Source organism: Cavia porcellus, unplaced genomic scaffold (genome assembly GCF_034190915.1).
Source record: "Cavia porcellus strain 051 isolate PalLab524CR breed Dunkin Hartley unplaced genomic scaffold, mCavPor4.1 scaffold_17, whole genome shotgun sequence".
Taxonomy (NCBI): Eukaryota; Metazoa; Chordata; class Mammalia; order Rodentia; family Caviidae; genus Cavia; species Cavia porcellus.
Window position 1 is genome coordinate 19,307,706 of NW_026947500.1, and position 23,510 is coordinate 19,331,215.

The window sequence follows — 23,510 nt, forward strand, 5'->3', positions numbered from 1 at the left end:
AAGAAGCACTAATGTTCATTCTGAGTAACAGTACTAAAATATAAACTTAATTTCCATGCCATGAAAGAAAATCACCTTCACTTAAACTAGACTTTCACTGTATTTTAGGTGGGAGGAAGACAATATTAAAGATATATAAGAGTAAGTAGAAGGTTTGTATATCAAAGTTAAGAAGGGAAAAATATGGTCTCTTTTTCCCAGAAGTGTATCCAACTTTGACCCTATCAACATTTTGGGGCCAGATCTTCTTTGGCGGGAGACTGTCTTGCTCACGCAGAATGCTTAGCAGCTTCATGGTCTCTACCCACTGGATGCCAACATGTCCACCTCTGCCTGCCACCACTGTGACAATTGATAATTTCTCTAGACTTCATCAAATACTCCTGAGATGAAGGGTGGGAGATAGCTCAAAATCTCAGCTGGCTGAGAACAACTGCTTTACGTAAAAATTATTTAATTTCTAAGATGACCTAAATTTAGAAACCTGGGACTAAACTGCTACTTTTGTAAAGATTTCACACAGAGGATCACAGTGTGTTTGACACAATAAAGCTTAACCACGAGTAATGATAGTCCAGAAAGAGAGATGCAGGGCTTTGACCTGCCAATCAAGTCCACTCACAACATGGGGAAAGTCACCTGTTCTTTGGAGCATGAGTCTTTAGAGGGTAGAAGTGATGCTACGGATCAAGGAGGCTGCTATGAGGACTGAACAAGGAAAATGTATGTAAAATGCTTTGTACACAGAAAGCTTTACAGAGCATCAGTAACCACGGTAGCAGGCAGTCATAGAGGGCTGAGAAAAGGTGACTACTGCCAAGTTCTGAGTCAGGTGTGGGCACCTGTAATCACCGTCACTCAGAAGGTGGGGCAGGAGAAAGGCACACTGGTGGCTAGCCTGGCAACAGACAAGAACTAGTCTCATGATTTTAAAAAAGAATGCCTTAAAATATAAATATTACAAGGGAATTATTCTCACATCAAAAGTTTAAAGTTCCAAATGTTTTAATAGTTAATTTTCTACAATGTAACAAAAATTTAAAAATCATGATAACGGTGCTGACAAGAACATATGTAAGTCAAATGATCAGTGACAATGGAGAAACACAGTTCTTGAAATTAATAATTAAAACCATAATGTTAATGCTCACATTAGACACCCCACCCTGGGAACTGAACTGATACACCCCTAGCTCTTCTTTGAGCTAGGCATTCATTAAAGTTGCACAGGCTGGTCTTAAACTAGCAATCCTGCTGCCACAGCCTCCTGAGTAGCTAGGATTACAGATGTGTGCCATGATCGCTGTCTAAAAAGTAAAGATGGAGCTGGTCATGGTTGTGTATGCCTGTGATCCCAGCACTCTGAGTAGCTGAGGCAGGAGACTACAAGTTTGAGCCCAACCTGGACAACTCAGCAAGATTCTGTTTCAAATAATTAAAAATATATAAATGATATAAAAATATACAGAAAGGGTTAGGGATGTGGGTCCATATGAGGCTGTACGTTCAACCCAGCGGGGGAAAAACAGAACAAAAACTTTTAAATAAATATATGAAATGATTGCTGAAATCCCTGGAATCAACTTTCCAAAGTTAATGTTTATATTTTCCATTTTTGGTTTTAAGTTTGCAAAAAACCACATCACTAAAGAAGAAAATCATAAACAACCAACACTACATTAAAGTTTGCTACTATGAATATATTTTTATGGTAAATACAAAGTATTAGCCACCGGAAAGGCATTAAAGATCGAAAACAAATCAGTTACTACAACATTCCTTCAGAGTATACTATGGACTAGCAACAAAGAATCTCAAGTGCCCATATACCTATATTTCCTCCTACTGTTACAACAGAAATGGTCATCAGAATTTATGAAACATAAAATAAATTCATGCAACAAATATAATGCTTTAAGAAAATCACTTATGAAGTTACTAAAAACTACTTATTTACTTATTTAATGTCTTTTTGAGGCAGAGTCTTGCTATGCAGTTCATGCTGGCCTTGAGCTCACTGTATAGCCCAGGCTGGTCTCAAACTCACAACAATCCTCCTGCCTCAGCCTCCTGAGTGCTGGGATTACAGGTATGGGGCACCATGCCAGATAAACAAGTTTTTAAAATATTCTTATTTTTTTTCCTCTTAAGATACCACATATCTCTCTTTCATTCATAATTCCATCATTGTTTGAAAGAATTCTAACCCAGGTTTCATAATCCTTCTACACAAAAAAGAACATACCTACTGCAGCTGAGCTACCAAGTTTGCTACATCTATTATCCTAAACTTGTGTTGTACAAATAACATTAGATAACAATAGTTGGTATTTAAAGAACATTTTCAGACATTCAAGCAAGTATCTTACTTCTATTTATTTATTTTAAAGCTCACTAGCTGGGCATGGTGGTGCACACCTGTAATCCCAATGGGGAGGCTGAGGCAAGAGGATCACTGTGAATTCAGTTCTCCTATGACACAAGTACTGTGTGTGTGTGTGTGTGTGTGTGTGTGTGTGTATGCATGCGAGCACACATGTCCAATGGGGAATCAAACCCAGGGGCCCACGCTAGCTGGGTACTCTATTGCTGAACTACATCCCTATCCCTGGTACCTTTATTTAGGCACGGAAACTGAGGAACAAAGATTTAAATAACTTGTGTGTGATCCAGGACTAGAACCCAGCAGTCTAGCTCCACGCTTTTAACTATGATAGTACATTATTTTTTCAGTCATTTCTCGTTTGTCTGGAATTCTCTGCTCACTCGGCTAATGTACACCATGCCTTTCTGTTGGCCCTTAGTGGCTAATGTTATCCAATATTTCCTTCACTTATCCTCGAACAATTTCATTTGTTTTCTCTCTATATAGTTATTACCAAAATCCAGAATCCAGATCTCACATGCTGATCTCTCATGAGTGATACACTTTGAAAAGTAAACCCAAATATTTGGTGCCATAAAACTCAATTGAGATCAACAAGAATTTCTTTCCAGTTCTCACAGTTCCTCTGGACTCCATCCTTCCTCCCATGTTCAGACTCTTAAACTTCTAGGAGTCATTTATTTCTGACGCTCTTGCACTTTACGGGCCGTGAGTGCTGACTTTTTTCCCACATACGCTTCTTCTTCTTCATCTTCGGTTATTGTATCACCACCATGCCATTTTGGAGCTGGAATATCAAAATAGGCTCCTAGCCTCGTCTAACCCATTGAACTCACATCACCGACAAGCTGATCCAAGTGCCACCTATCAGTCATGCCATGCTCTTCGTCAAAAGCTCTGAATAGTTCCCTTTAGTAACTGAATCATAAAAACTTAGTAACATACCCCTTAAGATTATCAATGATGTTCAAATAATGATTTGTGAGTTTTCCATTTTGTGCTGCAGGTCAGCATTACGTGCTGTTTCTCATGCACACTGCATTTTTTATCTTCTTTTGTTTGTGTCATCTTTTGCATCTATCAAAATCCGACTGGACCACAACCAGCCGTGGCAAGACCAGCCACCTCAGCTCACCTTCCCAATTCTCCCACAAACCTGCAGCCTCTTCTCCCAACCTCCAGGAGCCCCAGTATTCTGATCATGCTTCTGATCATGCATTCAGACATTTGCCACAATTTACCTTATTTGTTTTGCGCTTGCCAGAGAATCTGAGGCATTCTGGATGCAATGACCGTATTCTGGTCTCTCTTCCCTTCTTCCAGTGTGAGTACTGCCAGGACTTTATACGAGGTATGATAGAAACATGCATTAAATGTTTAAATTAAAAAGTTTATTCCAGTAAAAGACATCGCCATTAACCTCCTTGTTTCAAACACACTTGTCCCATCACTCTGGTCACTTTCTGAAGCACATCTGGAATGCTTGTTTTGTGTCTTTATGAAATATGATCAAAAATACAATGAATCCTGCCACTGAGCGCCACCCAACGGAAGACAGGAGGGCAAACAGCATAGTGCGTCGTCATTCACCCCACCTGGCACAGGGTGCCCTCCGACGGAACATTGGAATTGTTTCAGGACACTGAGGCAGTCAGGACAGTACACTGAAAGACACTCAAAGAGGACCCCTCAAACTGCTCAGCTCGTGCCGAGTACGATGGATGAGTGCATTCAAAGTAGGGGGGGGTTCCCTGAGGGGCACTCAAGGTAATGCGTCTTTTACTGTAATAAATTCTTTCTTCCTGTTTCTTTTATGTTTTTTGAGTCAGTGTCTCACTACGTAGTGCAGGCTGGCCTTGAACAGGTGGTGGTCTTTCTGCTAGTCTCCCAAGTGCTGGGATTACAAAATGTGCCACCACATCCACTTGAAAAAAATTTCTGTAAACTAAGCATTTACCATACTTTTCAAGTATACCTCAAATGTAGGAGAAAATTCTATCCTCATCCTAAGACAGTGTGTTTCTAGCTTACAGATCTTCGTTCTAGCAGATTCCCTCTTCCTGTAGCCCTGCCACAAACCACACTTAGGCACACAGATGCACAGCTTCCCTCTACACTACAAGGAGACAGGACACTCAGTATGGTTTTTTCCCCTAGATGCTTCCACTCTATGTCATTGAGGCCATTATTACAGTTTTTAATCACAGGCTCTAGAGCTCTGAAATGGATTCTCCTGCCCAATCGCTGCTAATCCAGGCTCTCCAAGGAAAACGTAATAGTAGTAAAAGCTCTCTCTTTGCAAAATAAAAAAATTGAAAAGAGCTGCATGGAAATGAACCTGTACACAGGAGAAGAGGCTGCAGAGGGTCTGAACAAACAGAAACCCAGCGACACCTCATAGTCAGTCCAAGGGACCAACACATTGCCGTTTGCTGCCTGTGTCAGACCAGAAAAGGAGACTTGACGTTTGGATGCTAGAGACTTTCTTATCTTTGTACTGAGGAGAATTTGTAATAGAAGCAAAGGTAGACAAAACAATAAACTTTCAAGCACTTCTAAGTTTCAAGAATTATTAGGTCATAATCATTTTAATTCTCTCAGCCCTATTCTTTATCTGTAAATTTATCTGTTTGTGGTACTGAGGAGCTGAACCCAGGAGCTGCTGAGCTACATCCTCAGCCCTTTCTAGTTTTCATTTAGACAGGGTCTAAGTTGTCCAGGCTGGCCTCGAGATGGCAGTTCTCCTTCTCAACCTCCCAAGTAGCTGAGAACACAGCCATGAGCCTGATTCTACTGTTAGGTCTAATAACAGTTTTATTGAGATACGATTTACATTCTATATAATGGAACTGTTTACAGTATGCAATTCAGTGGTCTTTAGTACTTTCAGAGTTCTACAAATATCAGTATCATCAACCTTAGAATTCATCACCACAAAAATAAAGCACATATCTGCCAAAAGTGCCTCCCTGCTTACTTCTGGCAAGTCTACTTTCTACGGCCTTCCCTGCCCTGGACATTTTACATGAATGGAATTATAATAGGTGGTTTTGAGTGACTGGCTCCTTCCACCTAGCACGCTTTCAAGGTTCACACTCACAGTGTGCCAGCAGTTCACTGCTTCCTATAGCCGTATGACGACGATGCTTCACTGAAAGGACAGAACACATTTATCTACCTATGTTAGCTGGGTGTTCGAGTTGTATCTAGTTTGGGGATGTTATGAATAATATTGCTATGAACACTTGTGTATACATTTCTAAATGGACCTACGTGATCAGTTCTTTTGGGTACATATCTAAAAACGTAAATATACAATCAAATGGTAACTATTTGCCTGAGGAGGTGTCAGTCTTCCTTGGGTCTCTGCCATTTTACACTCCAATGAGCAAATCACTGTTGATGGATTCCAACTGCTCCCAATTCTTAACCAATACTTGTTATTGTTCATCCCTAACCCCCCCCCCCACTCCGCCCGCATCTTTCTGGGGTGCTGGGAATCGTGCTAAGTACATATTCTACCATTGAGCTACATTCCTAGCCTGTCTTGGTTTTTTTGTTTTTATTTTTGGTACTGGGAATTAAACTCATGACCGTGCATTTGCCAGGCAGGTGCTGTGCTGCTGAGCCATATCCCAGGCTGTTTTTCTGTTTTTGTTTTTATGGGTATTCTGCAGAGTATGAAGTGGTGCCTCTGTGGTTTTCACTTGCATTTCCCTGGTTACTATCGGGGTTTTTGTTTTGGTCATTCCTTTGTAGAAGTGTCTGTCTGGATTTTTGCTCATTTTCAAATTGAAGTATTTTTTAGGTTTTAATTATTGAGTTGTAAGAATTTTAAACACAATTACCTTACTAGACATACACTTTAAAAAATTCTCCTAGTCTGTGGCTTTTTTTAAACTTCCTTGATAATGTTCTTCAATACATGATGTTGGTGATGTCTAATTTATCTATTTTTTCTTTTGTTGCTTATACTTTCAGTGTCACATTTATGAAATTGTTCCCAATTTCAAGTTCATGAATATTTATGTTTCAGCTCCTACAATTAGCTTTTTGTTTCATCTGGAGGTAAGTTTGCACCTAGCAAGACTTGGATATCCAGGTACCCCAGGCCCACTGTTCAAAGCAGACTAACACTTCTAATCTGTCAGTCCAGAAGGTTCTGCTACAGCTCTTCCCCATCCATACCACTATCTTGGATCTAAGGATGCTTATGCTTTTACAGCATCCATTGTCATCAATTAATTTTGCCTCTTCAATTTCAAATAAATTAAATTATACATACTAGTTTCTTGTGCTTGTATACAAAGAGAAAATTACAACGCGTCTAGTTTTTGTTTTTGGTCTTTTTGGGATAGGGTCTTGCTATGCAGTTCAGGCTGGCTCTGTAGCCCAGGCTGGCTTCAATCTCCCAACTATCCTCCTGCCTCAGTCTCCCAAATGCTGGGATTATAGGCACGCACCACCACAGCAGGCTCAACACAACTAGTTTTAAAGACCTTAAGTGGTTTCATTTGTCATTCTAGAATTGGGCAGCAGTCTGGGCTGAAAATTGTTGAGAATATGCCTCCAAAACACAAGGCAGTTTATATATAAAGCCAGAGACAGTGAAGTACATACTGAAAAGCACAGAAAACGGAAGGGAAGTAGAAAGGCCAGACTGGTTACTAGCCACGGTGGTGATCCAATTTGAACCTATTAGCACACGGACCAGGCTCCCCACCTGCCCTTGCCTATCCATACCCTTCCTGCTCAGAGACATCAGGCTCCTGTCATCTGCTACACAGCAAAGTCATTGTTTCATTCCAGATCACACAGCAGTAGTGGAATACTTAACCCTTACCCCTCTATCTCGTTCATTTTTACCCCTCTTTCTTGCTTCTTCATTACCCTCTATTTGATGTTTATTTTATATTTTCCTTCTGCAGGACAAAATTTTTACTGCTAAGTCCTTGGCATCTAAAAATCCCTTATACAAAGTAAGCACTTAATTAAAAAGCTGAATGAATGAACACATGACTACAAATTTGCTACACTTAACAACATTAATTAAACATGCTTCAGGAGGGCCTTTCTTAGCCAGCACTATGTTATTCAGCTTTGAGATACTGTATCTATTAATTACAGAGTTTTCAGAACTCAACTGAATTTCCCCCCAATTGTTACATTAAAACCATACTTGCACCCCACTACTTGGGAGGCTCAGTGAGAGCATCTCAAAACTTAAAAAGAGTAGGGGGCTGGGGATGTAGTTTAGTGGTAGAAAACCTACCCGGCCTAGCATGCATGAGGCCCTGGACTCAATGCTCAGTCCCTAAAAAATAGAACAGTGACCAAAAATAGCCACCTAATTAGATCGGTGATTGTTAACACTACCTATTTTGCTTGAAAGTCTGACTTTAACTGTTACTTCCCCCCATTCCCAACATCACTGCCAACTTAAATCTCTTTTTCACATTTGTTGGGAACATGAACAACATAATTAGTATCATAGTTCAAATCACACAGTTAATGAAGAATCACATAAAAATTAAGTGGTTGATTTTACATTAATCTCCTAAAAGAACTGTGAAGAAATATACAGCCATTTTTTAGAAAAAAGTACACAGATTTGCTCCTTTTTCCTTAGTGTGGAAGCCTGAGGTTTAAGAACAAAGACATTAATAAGAAACATATGGAAAAGATCAGCTAACAAAATGGAATCTTGGCCCAAGTGTGTCTGCCACGTTTTACATACCAATGTCTCAAATGATAGACTACATTTTTACAATGTTGCCAAAGCATCACTTGAAACACTATATATTTTTCTTAAATATGAAGTATAACAAAATAAATCTTGAGTTCTTTGTAATGCCTTAATGGAAAGCACTATTTGAAGAACTAAATTGAACTCCAGGATTTATTTTACCTTATTTGCTCAAGCTTGAAAGAATCTCCTCCAAAATGAACTCAGTATCTACTGCCAAGAGACACAAATTAACTCAGTTTAAATATAAAAAAAATGAGCACAAAAGTTTAGCATTTAAGCAAGTTCGTTGGCTATTGCTTAAGGAGAGACAGTTCAGTAAAATGAAATTTTCCAAATCTGCAAAGTAAAAGTAATAGTCATTGTGTAAACAATCTTATTCAATACTGTAAAATTACTTGTGTACTATTAAAACAGGAAAATTGGAGATGGACTTTGCGAGTGGAAGATACTACTGTTCATAGCAGAGATGGTCTTTATTTAATGGTCCTTAGCAAACATCTACTGAGTAGACAGCATTTGGGAGCAAAGTGAGAAAGGGGATCTCTAACAGAAAACATTAGCATGTTTATCGAAATGTGTCTTTAATCTGTAAAGCCAATAATAACCTTTTGCATTTTAAAAATAAACTGGATGTGAAAGGCTTTATGTTTGCAATTCTGATCCCCAATTTAACAAAGGGAACCTAGGTGAACACAGGAATTGAACAACCAGGACTGAAGATAATTCTGAGTTCCACCTTAAACTGCTGAGACACTGAGTTTGGTGTCACAGTGGAGCTTAATTTGAAGAATTCTTTGGCACCAAAATGAAAATAAAAACAGTAATCAGTACATGCTGTTTCCTTTAGTTCAGTTTGCCTTTCATATTGGAGGAAATTCTTGCCACACCTCAAACCAAAATTAAGGGGAAAAGAAAGAAGCCAGCCACATAAATCTGACCAAGAACACAAACATTTTAATTTTAATCCACCCAGTTTTGGATAATGAAAAGAAATACATAATTTTAATTCAACCCAAGTGTTTTCCAACCAGATTGTATTTGCTTAAATTGCTACAGTAATTCAAGCGACAGCACTGTCTGGACACAGAGTTACTGTGGATCTTTAAGAGACTCAAAGAATTTAGGAATTTCTGATTCATTTAAAGGATTTGCAAATTCATCAACCCCTGAAAACTAAAGCAATTTCAACAGGTATGATAACATAATTTTCAATTTTTAAAGAACAGTTAAATCTGTAACTTAAGATTACCCAACAAAACATTTTTTATTTTCAAATTTTGACTGAAAGGAAAGATTTTCAGGTCTCAGAATTTATCTTCTTTCTCAGATCTCTTTCTCTCTCTCAATAGTTTGAGCAGTGCTATGAGTCTGGTTGCAGGGAAGACAGAAATTTGTACAAATTTCACTGAAAAGCTCAAAATTTCTTGACTAAATCCCTGGTATAGAATGTTTTTATTTTCAGTTACCTCTTTCTCAAAAGCATGGTGTGACTGCTTTATCCAGTCTGTTGAAGAATCTGGTTACTTGGGTTTAAGTTAAATACAAAATACATGTAGTATGGATGAAAATAATGTAGAAACTTAAGATATTTCTAATAGTGACAGAATTTACATAATTAAATTTAAAATTATTTTGGATAAAAACTAGAACATATACTAATATTTTGTTTCTTACAAATTAGTTTATATAGCATACCGATAAAACAATTACATTCTTAAAATGTTATACTTTTGCTTTATAGGTATTCCAGAACTAAATAATTTCTAACTCATTTTTATGAATAATTTTCATTAGAACCTTTCTTGAAAGCTCGAGTTTTTTTCTAATGGAAATACCAGAACATAGAAACCTTTATTGCATCATTTAATATGGAAAAATCACATTAATGGGTAATTTTTCAAAACTGGTAATATATATTTTACCTAAAATTTTTTTCACATTTGTTTTTTCCCTAGTAGACAAAAGAAAAGTGAAGAATAGAGTATACTGTTATAGAGGAATAGTCCATAGAAAACAGAAGAGCCAAATCCTGTATCGTTAAATAAGTTATCATGGTGAAATAAATGCCCAGAGATAATCAAAATTAGTAGAGAAAAGAATTTCTAACAAGATGCAATCTGTAACTTATTAATTCAATCATTCAGAAATCACCAGTGTGAGCTGTCCTGTATTCTGTTAAAGATCACAGCTCAGGAAATGACTGATAGTGAGTCCTGCTGTTTGCTGTGAGTTTTCCGAAAGACACTGAGGCATAGATTGCATAATATGAAAAGCAAAAGTGAGAAAAACATGCTAGCAAGTGGCTGAGAAGAGATCACTTGGAGAAGAAGACGATCATAGTTTCAGAGAAAATTATCCTGAGGAAGAGGGAGAGGAACAGTAAATAGACAAATGGATGGAAACAGGGTGGCTTCAGACCAGAAAACTGCACTTAGTCAAGAGTGAGGACAGGGTGGCACGACAGGGTTACAGACATGGGAGCAATATTTGAAATGAATTCAAATTTAGAAGAGAAATCGGTCTTCTGGCAAAGCTCTTCTGAAAAACTTTTCTTCTTCTCGTCCAGTCCACGTGTGCAGTACGTCATGTTTACGCTGCCCCTATGGAGCTGGTACGTGGGCAGAACACATCTTAACTCCTTTTTAACCCTGCTTGCTCTCCCTCCCTCCATCTCCCCATCTGCTTCCCATCTGAGAACGCTCTATCTCCCTACTTCCTATCATCTAGCTTTTACTTTGCTCTTCATTATTTGGGTTTGTGATATTTGAACTTGTGTGTCATTCAAGAAAAGCCTTTCTCCTTTTCATGAAGGCCAAAGGCAGGCAACACGAAAACCCCCTTTATTTTCAGAGCAGACCTAGGAATGAGGTTTTGATTCTAAGTCAAAAATATGTAAGCAGTATAGAGAACGAAGATATCATCTTGATATCCTTTTAGTCTCAACAATTTCTCATAATGATTGCTCATGTTCTAGACACAAGGATAGAAACATTCAGGGCAAATGACCATGAGCAAACCTGTTTGCAAAGTTTATGTGTAGAATAGCCACCCTCAGTGGCCTGGCCCGGTACCCGGGCACAGCTCCATCTTGCAGCTGCAACCTGTGTATTTTGGGAAGAAACCTGATAGCACTCAACTCCAGGGGCTATCATGGGAATGAAATAAATGCTTAAAACCTTCATGTGCTATACATCATAATAAGTGTAATGAAATCCTATCAGATTATACATAAAATATCAAATGAGTAAGAGATACAGAATTTCCTAGTTACTTCTGCTCATTTCCCAAGTTTAGATCAAATTATGTCTACGAAACAACTCCAAGCCAACCCCAAGCAAAGTCAAGCCAGTGGTATGGCCCATCTCTACCATAAATCCTTACTCTCTGGCATAACTAGAGCTTCTTCCTATGATGTCTTTTTCACCACTGATCTGTTTGTTCTCTATAGGGGAGACTATGTCTTCATGTCCTCTTCATTTCTGTGCTTTGTACTGATTTAGTGCACACCTACAATCCCAGGGAGGCTGGGTCAGATGGATTAATGTGAGTTTGAGGCCAGCCTGGGCTACATAGTGAGTTCAAGGCCTGAACCACAGAGTGAGACCCTGTCTCCAAACAAACAAAAACAACAAAAAAAAGCAACAACAACAAAAAAGAAATGATTCAAGACAATTGCAAACTTGGGGCTGGGGGTTTAGCTCAGCGGCATAAGCACCTGCCTTGCAAGCAGGCGGTCATGAGTTTGATCCCTGGTACCGATAAAAATGAAAAAGACAAAAAAAAAAAAAAAAAAAGAAGAAGAAAAAAAGACAATTGCAAACTGAAGTAATCCAAATTGCTGATATTTGCAAAGTGCTTTCCTAAGCACACTGATACAGTACCTATTACAGTAAATGATAGCAGGTAAATGACAGCAAGCCAAACAACCCCAAGCGGAGCTTTCTGTCAGCATGGAAAGCTGGCTGTTCTGAAAACTACCCTTTGAGATGCAATGACAACACAGTCTCTACACTTCTCCTCAAAACTCCCTCTGCTTTACCCATGAACACTCCAGTATGCAGATCGTGGCTCAGACACATGCATTTACTAAAGTAAGCACTCATACCCAGAGTAGGAAGTCTTTTGACCAGAATCTAGGTGCTCTAGATTTTGTTTTTACTGGTCCTATTTTGTGCCTGTCAACAGCTACTCACCATTTCTCTAACACCACTTAGGAATAATCTTCACATTGTTTCATGAGAACCCTAACATTCTTCCAAAGTCTAAGTCAGACACTATGATCTCTATGGAGCACATGGAGAAGGAAAATGTATATCATATATTCAGATTGGCAAAAAGAAACTTCATGAACCCCAAAATCATGTAGAATTCAGGCAATCAAACCATTACTGTTTGCCATTTTTTTATAGGTAAGGATAAATATGCTGAACTATTTTATCCTACCTTCTTGACTAAAAAAAGTAAGCAAAGTATCCATAAAAAATAATGGGATAAGGTTTTAGAGTGTTGAGGGAAGCATACAGAAAGAATAATCAGGAGGGAGAGAAAGGGAGCAGACTAAGGGGAGCAGCCTGGCACCCCTGGAGGCTGCGCCCGAGGATGAGACAGATCTGTTTGTCATGTTTCTTTATTTACACTCCGCTGAGTCAGGCTGACAGTACGTGAGAAACTGGGGTAAAGACTGCAGGAATGTTCTAGGTGTGAGGGCCCAGAACAGCGAGGGAACTAGCAGAGAGCACGGCAATTATCTGTGGGAGCTGAGCTGGTAAAAATGATACGCGGAGTAGGCATAAGGGATGGAAAAGAAGAAAAAAGGATGAACATATGTTAGGTCCCACCGGAGCTGGAAAAGTCTTGCGGCTGGAGTGATAGAGTGTGGGATCCTCAAAATTGTGGTACTGGTCACACCCAGCCCAGGACCTGGGTATGTGGGAAGAACAGAGGATGAGAGAAGGGAAGAAAAAGGCTTCCAGGGTCTTTGAATGCTTGAGTAACTCTTTACAATCTTAAACATACACTATATTTATATTCTATGCACTGTTTGTTTCTGATGAGAAATGAAAATCACCGATGTTTCTCAAGCAGGCTTCTATCAGAGAAATCTTTTCTTATTGTACCAGAGACAAAAACGGCACAAGGGCTGGGGTGGGGGACACAGAGGGCCATTCTCGATGACTGGGCGTTTGTCATTTGACTATAGACAGTACTCCAGTAGGTCACTTCTTCCTTAATGGAGCCCTGGATTAGAAAGGTAGGGAAAAAAGATCTCAGGATAAAGGGTACCCCCCAATTATTTTTCTTAATCACTTATCAATACATGTACTCCATTTAGATAGAAGTTTTCAATTTTCAAAGTACATTTACAGTCATATCTCATACGATCCTAACAACTACTAGTAAGATAAAAGATTTATTTTTGGAGATAGAATTCTTACTTTGTTGTCCAGTTCACTTCTGGGTTCAAGTGACCCTCCTGCCTCCACACAGCTGAAATTATTTTATACTGCCCAGTAACTGTAATTCTTGTTTTATTCATGAGTTAGCTATGTTAAATAGCAGGATGAAATACAGGTTTTCAGGCTTCTCGTTGAGGATATAATGCATCTTTAACTCCAACTTTTGGCACAAGCCGGTAGTAACTGCCTCCGAAGCCTTGGCCTTAGCAATCCTGCTTCACACAATGCCCCGGAGATGCAGAAGCTCCAGGGACACACAGGGTTAATGTGCAGTACTCATACCATGTCCCACTGCTGTCCTGTACTGCAGGGCTCTCTGCTTTCACTAGACCTTAAGCTCCTAGGAGACAGAGATTGCATGTTTCTGGAATTTCTGTATCTAGAACTTGACTCAAAAGCATCAGCAAAAAAAAAAAAAAAAAAAAGAAGAAAAATGTAAATGTCAATCGATTAGAAACCAAACTTTGTAGGATATATGTATGTACGTGTGTGCGTGTGTGTGTGTGTGTGTGTGTGTGTGTACTGAGATATGAAGAAGCTATTTAAGTAGAGTTGGAAACAAAATAGATTCTGGAAACTTTCATGAGGAAAATTTGAGGTAGACATGGACAAAATATACAAGAAGAAATATAACTATTTTAAAATACTTCAAAAAACAAAACAAAAAATTTTAAAATGAAAAAACCTTCAAATCATCACATGGAAGGTAGTATTTCATGCTCTTCCAAAGGACAAAAAAGAGTACCAAGAATAAAAGTTGTAGGGAAGAGGATTTTGGTTTAATACCAAGACTCTAATAGGTAAAAGCTCTGCAGCTGAAGTAAAAGTCTGTCTTTCTCCAGGAGAGAACCTCCCCTAAAGGATAACTAGCTGGCAAGAACACATAGCATTTACAGTGGAGGACGCACCAGACTGTAGCTGAGTATGTCGTGGTGTCATCATAAATCTGCACTCTAGGAAGCAGGTCCACTGGAAACTTAGTAAAGCATAAAAGGAGCTTAGTAAGAAGTCTAGACTACCAGACTTCTGACTCTGGCTCAGCACAGTATGTGATTTAAAAAAAAAAAAATTTCTACTTAATTGGTACACTAAGTTTGGTTTGAGCATTGCTCATTTTTCCTAGATATTCTTTTATATACAGATGTGGGTATAACATATTTCATATAACTGTCAATTTACATGACAATCTGTCCAAGTTTTATTCACATATCCGACAATATATTTCCTTTTCTCCTTGCAATAGGACAAAAAAAGAACATGAGCTTTTTAAGTACAGTATCTGTCCTTTTCTTCTTCTTTGGAGTTAAGGTATATTGCCAATATGAAATTTACCAGTGGGATGAAGAGTACGACCCAGTGTCAAATGAAGACTATGAACCACAATTCCAATTTAATCCAAATGTAGAATATGGAATTCCTTACCAGCATATGTTAGGCTGTGCCAGAGAATGCTTCTGTCCAATTAACTTTCCATCATCAATGTACTGTGACAATCGCAGACTGAAGACAATCCCAAATATTCCAACACATATTCAGCAACTCTACCTTCAGTTCAATGACATTGAGGCTGTGACGGCAAGTGCATTCACCAATGCAACTAACCTCAGAGAAATTAACCTCAGTCACAACAAAATTAAATCTCAAAAGATCGACTATGGTGTGTTTGCAAAGTTTTCAAATCTACTACAACTTCACCTGGAGCATAACGATTTAGAAGAATTTCCATTTCCACTTCCTAAATCTCTGGAAAGACTCCTTCTCGGTTACAATGAAATTTCCACACTGCAGACAAACGCCATGGATGAGCTAGTGAACCTGACCATGCTTGATCTCTGTTATAATCATCTGCAGGATTCCATGTTAACGGAAAAACACTTCGCCAAAACGGAAAAACTGATGCAGCTCAACCTCTGCAGTAACAGATTGGAATCAATGCCTCCTGGATTGCCTTCTTCACTTATGTATCTGTCTTTGGAAAATAATTCTATTTCTTCTATACCAGAGAAGTATTTCAGCAGACTTTCAAAACTTCATACCTTACGAATGTCACACAACAAACTGCAGGACATCCCCTACAATATTTTTAATCTTTCCAACCTTGTAGAGCTCAATGTTGGACACAACAAACTGAAGCAAGCATTCTACATCCCAAGAAATTTGGAACACCTGTACCTAGAAAATAATGAAATAGAAAGTATGTAAAACTTTATTAATCCTTACCGAGCAAAAAAATCTCATTTGACACTTTAAGAACACTTCAATAATTTATGCTTTACATATTGCTGAAAAGGGCTGTTTTGAAGTTGGCCAAGATAATGGCACCAATTGGTCACATAAAAGAGTATACTATTAGTTTTTATAGAATTTTCTTTTCTTTCTTTTTTTTTTTTTTTTTGTCTTTTTCGTTTTTATTGGTACCGGGGATCAAACTCATGACTGCCTGCTTGCAAGGCAGGCGCTTATGTCACTGAGCTAAATCCCCAGCCCCAGAATTTTCAATTAAATTAAATTATCATCTTGAATATTGAGAAATAGCACTAGAATATGTAAAGAAATATGAATACCTTCAGTAGTGGGATTGTAGATGACTTACTTAGTTTGTCTCTACCAAGAATATGTCACTCAAATACTTAGAAATTCAAATACTTAGAAAACTCTATAATTTTGTCATTCAAATACTTAGAAAATCCTGTAATTTTATAAAACTTATTTACAGTCTTAGCTCCTTTATCTGAACAGCATTAAAAATTAAACAATTCCACCTGTAAGTATTTTAGTAAAATTAATTTCCATAAAGTATAAACTCAACACAGAATCATGGCAATAAGGAAAGATTAATTTTTAATTTGTATTTTCCAGATGTCAATGTGACAGTGATGTGTCCCTTTGTGGACCCACTACAGCAGCACCACTTAACATACCTTCGTGTGGACCAAAATAAGCTAAAAGAGCCAATTAGTTCATATATCTTCTTCTGCTTCCCTCGCATACATAGTATTTATTACGGTGAACAAAGAAGCATCGATGGTCAAACAATACAACTGAAGACCCAAGTATTTGGGAGATTTCAAGGTGAGGAGGAGGAGGAAGAGGATCATGATGATCATGACAACCCTCATGTGAGTCAAGAGTCAGAAGAACACTTGGCGCCTCATTACTATGAAATTCAAGAATGGCAAGGGATTATATAGGTACACATTTATAACTTTATAAAATCTTATTACTCAATATAAATCTAAATATATATAGCTCAAAGTAATATATTTAGAATTATGTATTAGTATTACATTTAAGTTGCTGGTGGCAATTACATTATTACATAGGATTAGAACTTCCTCAAAATGATACAAACGTTTAGAAATAGAAATTAGAATGACGAGAACAAACACCCTAAATTTTAATGGCTCCTTTTTAAACCCACAAATATCATCATGCTGAAACAAAAAGGTGTCCCTGAAAAAAAAGTGTCACTTTTAGGGAGAGTAATGTTTCTAAGGGTGATGAAGGAAGTCGAACTGGCACCGAAGACCCTGAAGCCATGTTCTTTCAATTGCTATGAGAATAATACACTGCAGGAGGGTACATTAGTGCAAGAACAGCCACTCCTTAAGGAAAACTCTTTTAACCGTCTCCATAAAGATCTCACACTTGGAACTGTGATTGTCTCACTATGACATCCACCCCACTGAGTCAGCCCTTAGAGCACAGAACGGTAGCTTTGACTTTTCATGAGGCCACCACGCTATGTATCCAGGGCAGAGGATTAATGACAGCAAGGGTTCTCAGTGCTCTCTCTCAGGGCACCGAGGCAGAAATGCTGAATCTGGGTAACTAAAAATTATCAGACTATTTTACTACAATCTGTATTTTAGCAAAGTTCAGCAAATGCTCAAAACAAATTTTTATTGTGCTTCATTTTAACTGGGACAAATATTTTTACAGTATACTAGAGGAAGGCCTGTGTTTGGTTACATAAAGCTTCGCTAATAAATAACTGCTTTGTTCACAAGGTTAAGTGAATGTTAAGAAAATAAAGTTCTTTAGACATCACGGAACCCTTCTGTTTTCCTAGCAGAATGCATTAGAAACACATACGCTTATAGTTAGTGTTTTTTTTACATAGTACTGAAGCTGAATATAATTCATTTAAAATCTGAAGGACAGACAGATTTTAACATTTTTTCCTAAGACCTTAAAGCTGATTTATATTCTTTGATCTGTCATTTTAAAGTCACTTAAGTATGCCTTAGAATGGAGACTCTAAACACTGACACACTCTCTTGACTTACCAGACAGAATTGCTCAGCCAAGGGATAAGTAATCTGGGATTGCCTAATAGGAAATCCCAAACACAGGCTAACAATTCAGACAATATGCAAAATTCAGACAGGTGAAACTGTATTGCATCTCTGAGCAGGTTATTAGCATTACGAGGAGCAGAATATTCATCTAGTCACGTAGCAACCTTGGTAATCCAGAATGAACATGAACAAATTCCACTCACTAATCAACATCATCAAATCACTTGGTATATCAGGCTTACCAATGAGTGATCAAGAAATGAATTACAACCCAGTCATCCTGGTGCACCAGGGAAGGAGGAGGTACTCAAGGCCAGCCTGTAGTACACAGTGAGACCTTGCCTCCCAAAGGGAAAAAGATCACAATATGCAACTGGGATTTTAATGAGGAGACATCAAGGAAATGCAAGTGGAAACTGCGTGCAGTGAGATACAACTTCACACCCCTTATTAGGACAGCTGATATCAAGCGACGACAGGCAGACGATAAGTGCTGGTGAAGGGATCTCCGGAGAGGTTGCTGCCCCCTTATGCTAGCTGATAGGAGTCTAAAATAGTACAGCACTTCAGAAAAGTAGCTCTTCAAATGCTGGAGTCACGTGTGAGTCAGCAATTCTGCTTTCAGGTATGTATGTAATTCAAGAGAACTAAAAATACATTCATGCAAAAATCTGTACATGAATGCCCACAGCTGTAGTATCTAAATGAGGAAGCCACCCAAGTGCTCATCGGTAGAGAACGGACAACACAACGTCACTTACCCACAAAGGGAAAATTATTCAGCTACGAAAAGACACACACACACTACAGCTTTGATGAACTCTGACAACATTATGCTTAGCGAAGGAAGTCAGTCATAAGGGAACACACTGTTGCATTATTTATGTGAAATGTCCAGAAAAAGGAAACTTGTGACATAAAACATTATTGCCTGCCTAAGGCACAGAGATAGGGGATGGGGAGAAATGCAGAATAACTGCTACTAGGTACAGCATTCTGTTAGGGCTGACAAAAATGTCTGAAATGACTGTGGCAATGGAAACAAAAAAGCCTGAAAATACTAAAAATAATTCAATTGTACATTTTTAAAAGGATAACTTGTATGAATGTGAATTAGCTCATGAAAGCAGGTATGGGGCTGGGTGTCTAGCTCAGCGGCATAAGCACCTGCCTTGTAAGCAGGCGGTCGTGAGTTCGATCCCCGGTACCGATAAAAATGAAAAAGACAAAGAAAAAAAAAAAAAAGAAAGCAGGTATTTTAAAAATGTAGCTTAACAATAACAAAACTAAAATCAGCTGGTGTAGTGTTATATGCATGCATGACCCAGCACTGGGGAGGCTGAGACAGGAGAAGCTTGGAGCTGGCTACATAGTGAGTTCAAATGTAGTGTGTACCACATAGTGAGACACAGGAAAGAAAGAAAGAGAGAGAGAGAGGAAAGAAAAAACAAGAATAAATCACTTTAACAAAGAAGAAATAAAATTATGAACTGCAAGCAAAAAAACTACACAAACAAGGATATCATAACTACTAATTCTGGCCAGGGACTGGTGAAATAACAGAATGCCTCAGAAAAATAGTGAAACTTTGCTCTTGCCTGGCAAGTGCGAGGTTGTGAGTTCGATCCCCAGTACCTAAATAAATAAATAAGTAAAAATAAGTGACACTTTAATATGTGATAGGAAGTAAAGCAGTGGAAATGGAGAGAAAAGCTCCTGGCTCAAGTTACTATAAAGAAATAATAATTTCTTATATAATTTAAAAAGTAAAAATTTTCCAATTTTTAAAATTCTGGGGCTTCTATTTTACCTCCTCCTTAAGTGTTAAAAGAAAATACATTTTAAGTCTCAACAACAGCCTCAGCAAAGAATAGATTTTCACAATTTAGCACTTCAAAACAAGGAATCTGGTGTGGATACATGGAGGAAGCCTGACCACCCCCTAAGCCAGGAGACTCCAGGCTGCTGAGCTTCTCTGAGCCTCCTCCCTTTCGTACAAGGTTGTCAGAGACGGCGAGCAAGCTGTCCATGCCAGCCTCAGGTACCCAGTGAACCGCAACTCCTGCTCAGGGCATCGGGACCCACTGCCCCCGTGCTGGGGCCACACTCTGGCCACGGGCACTGGCTTCCCTCTCCCAAGGGGACACACGGGGGACTCACAGGCCAAACCAAGTTCTTTCCAAAGTTCTACTCATACAAAAGGTTAGTGAACAAGGGCGGCTCCTTGGTCTGCTAAGGATTTCAGTAGGGAGCCCCCGTCATACCCCCACCACACACCAGTACAGGGTCACTCCTGGAGAGCCGGGCTTCCTGCATCTCTCCCAGGTCCCACAGCTGCTCATCCACCCACTCCTTGGTCCCTACTGAGCGGTCAATCGTCTATGGAAAGAATACCTCAACTCTGCTTTGCTCCCCCTGCAAAGGTGTATGAGTAAAGGCACCACAAAACCCCTCCAGTTCACTGGAGATGCAGGCTCCACTGCGATGCAGCTTAACAACTATTTTTTGTTATTTGAAAACGCCCCAGGGAACTCAAACTCACACTAAGTATTCCTCAAACATAAAATAAACAAAAACTTTAACGCTTTCCCTGGAAGAAATTGAACTACTACATCAAGATGGCACAGTCACCTGTACAAAGCTACAGACTACCCCAGCTGATTTAATATTTGTAACATGAAAAAAAAAATAACAATCCACCACAATTTAAAAATTCTCATTCTATTGCAAAGTACTTAGTTATGTTAGCCTAAATTGTGATTAGTAACAAAAATTCAAATCATACCATAAATGCAAGGTTAATCAATATATACAAATATATCACAAACACATATTTAGCTTTTAGAAAAGAAAAAAATGAAGGATGCTTCATAAATTTGCTCAAAGCAATACTAGCTGAGAATGTCTACCTTGTGTTTAAATCTTACCTGAAACACGACACATACATTTTCACTTTATGCTCCCTCAACTTTGGGGACACTAAACCAAAATGCAGATGTATGCATGTCACATGACACTTACCAGCTCCACAGGCGAGGGAAAAAAAGAAAGTAGAAGAAATAAACCTGTCTCTTTTCTGTACTCTTTTGTTGTGGTAGTGAAGAATTCATATGTCCACAAGGATGGCTTAAACTAAAACCCTGGTTTCCTGATTCCAAAACTAATTTCCTCCTAAATCCTGGAAATTATAAGAACAGCTGAAAATGAAATTAAATCATAATATCCAATGTTCTTATATTCTCCAATTTCCTCGATAAATATAGCTATGCCTAGTTATAAACTATGCCTTGCTATAAGTTGGTCTAATTATAAATATCACATCAAGGACACATCTTTATCACTTTACATATTTAGGTTATAAATTCATTGTGAAGAGATTTAGTCACTACTAAGAAAAGCTAAATTCACAAGTAAAGTACACTTCTACCATGACCCCTTTCAAGTTACAAGGGAAGTGCCAACTCCCTTTAAATTCACCCTTAGGTTCTCATTTGAACAAATGACATGTTCAGGCAACAACGTGGAATTCTGAAATGGAGTCAATGATAGCCATACAATCCTAGCAAATGAGATTTAAAAGGATCGAGGTACATAGCCACTCAGCAGGGCCATCTTGTCCCCACACTTCTGACTTCTGACATCTGGCAGCATCTGGAGGCTTTTCGATGCTCACAACTGGAGCTGCTGCTACTGGTATTCAGAAGGCAAAGGAGATGACCCCCTCCCTACCCAGGGAAGAATAGCTGGGTGTCAGAGCATCTGCTTACCCTGCTTAGCGTGCCCAAGGCTTCAGTCTAGCACTGAAGGGGGGCGGATTGTCAGGTCCAAAATGTCAAGTGTGGCAGCTGAGACACTACATGTGCCACAGCAAGGACACTCAGCCCTCTCTGCCACCCATGAGCCATGTCACCCCAGCATCTGAGCATCAGATAATGGTTGTTCTTTCTAAACTAAAACCTTACCTTAGTATTCAGGCTAAATTGCAGTGTTGGCACTTTGCAATATGGTTTAGGCACTCAGGCTCTGAAAAGTTTGCCATCATAGCTCTGTAGTAACTAGATGTCAAATCCCAATCTAACAGATAAAGAACTGGGGCCTAACATTCCCAGAAAAGGCTTATTTCCAAAACAGAGTTCCATTCAACACATTTTTGGTTTGTTTACTGCTGAGAAACAGGAGGAAGAGCCACAGACTAATGGCACACCTTTAAAATAACATAAAAGCCCCTGGAAGGCATCAAGAATAATACAACCAGGTCACCTAGGTGGGCATGGTGGCACACACCTGAAATCCTAGCGCTTGGGAAAGCTGAGACAGGAAGATCACTGTGAGTTTGAGGAACCCTGAATGGTACAGTGAAACCCTGCCTCAAAAGAGCCAAAAAACAAAAACAAAACAAAACAAAAGTGGTCATCTAAAAGAACTCTATAGAAAAAAATGCTTTGGGGCCGGGGTTTAGCTTAGCAGTGTAAGCACCTGCCCTGGTAAGTGCGAGGTCATGAGTTCGATCCCTGCTACAAAAAAAAAAAAAAAAAAAAAAAGAAAGAAAAAAGAACAAAAGAAAAAAATGCTTTCATTTTTTAGTCCTGTACAAAATATAATACTTCCTTCTAGAATCGAAAAACAACTTTAGTAGCAAACATACTACACTGGGAACTGTGTACAAAAAGTCTGCTTGAGCAACCTATTCAGGACGCCCTGTCTTAGGAGCTATTCCTATTCCTCATTTCTCCCTTCCTTCTCTCCAGGAAATTTGTCCACTCAAAAACAAAAACAAAAACACCAGTTTGGTTTTGCCTAAAGAGTGGCCCTAGGCCACTTTGCCTTGGCTCCTGGGAGGTGATTTATGTCATTTCACGTAGGTTTGCGTCTGCTGAGTGTGCCACTGGCTACATCTAATATTTTAGAAAACTCAACCGTGTGATTCAGGCCACGGTTTGGGGTTTTTCAGTATCAGTTCACAATGAAACATTCCATCCCCACACCTATGTAGTGAAGCCCCCAGTTAAAACACTGAACACCAAGGCTGGATGAGCTGTCCTGGTCAGCAATACTCGTGTCCCCTCAGTAGTCACGTCTCTCACTGTCCCTTCACCTCTCCAGTTCCTTCCTCGAAGCTCCAGTCACAGGCAACCAGTTACAAATTTTCTGGAGTGACTGTCCAATCAGGCCCCTCCCCCCAATTTTCCTGGAACACCCCCCTGCTGCCTTCCTCTCTCTCTATTCAACCCAGAAGTCTGCAAGAGTGCATCCTCTTTGACCTCAACCAGGCAGCGTCCGTGCCTCTCCCAGATACCAGAGTCCGGGGCACATTTCTGTGCTGCAAGCCAAGTTTGCATTCTGGTTGCTTGCTTGCTGCCTTCCCTGGTGACCTGAAGACCAAAAAAGGTCCTTAAAGGAAGAATCTACTTGTCTATAGTTCCACCCCAGAGCTGGTGCTCCGTAAGCCTTTATTGAATAAATGGATGATAATAAATTGTATTTGCTGGTTGCAACTTTATTTTTTAAAGAAAAATTTAAAAGCCCAATAAACATGATACAGAAATTTAAAACAAGATGGTAGGAAATTAACAATGGTTATTATACGGCATATTGTTATCTTCAAAATAGTTGCTCAG

At 39.0% G+C, this 23,510-nt stretch overlaps 2 protein-coding genes across 3 annotated transcripts in view; one reads left to right on the forward strand and one right to left on the reverse strand.

Annotated features, from left to right (window-relative positions):
- Cenpp (centromere protein P) overlaps positions 1-23,510 on the reverse strand; it is a 216,905-nt gene that overhangs the window by 134,504 nt on the left and 58,891 nt on the right. The window lies entirely within an intron of this gene.
- On the forward strand, positions 9,126-17,641 carry Omd (osteomodulin). Its single transcript, XM_013150665.2, has 3 exons — positions 9,126-9,326; positions 14,835-15,785; positions 16,451-17,641. Exons 2-3 carry the CDS (start codon positions 14,849-14,851, stop codon positions 16,780-16,782), a joined length of 1,269 nt encoding a protein of 422 aa, XP_013006119.1. The 5' UTR covers positions 9,126-9,326; positions 14,835-14,848; the 3' UTR covers positions 16,783-17,641.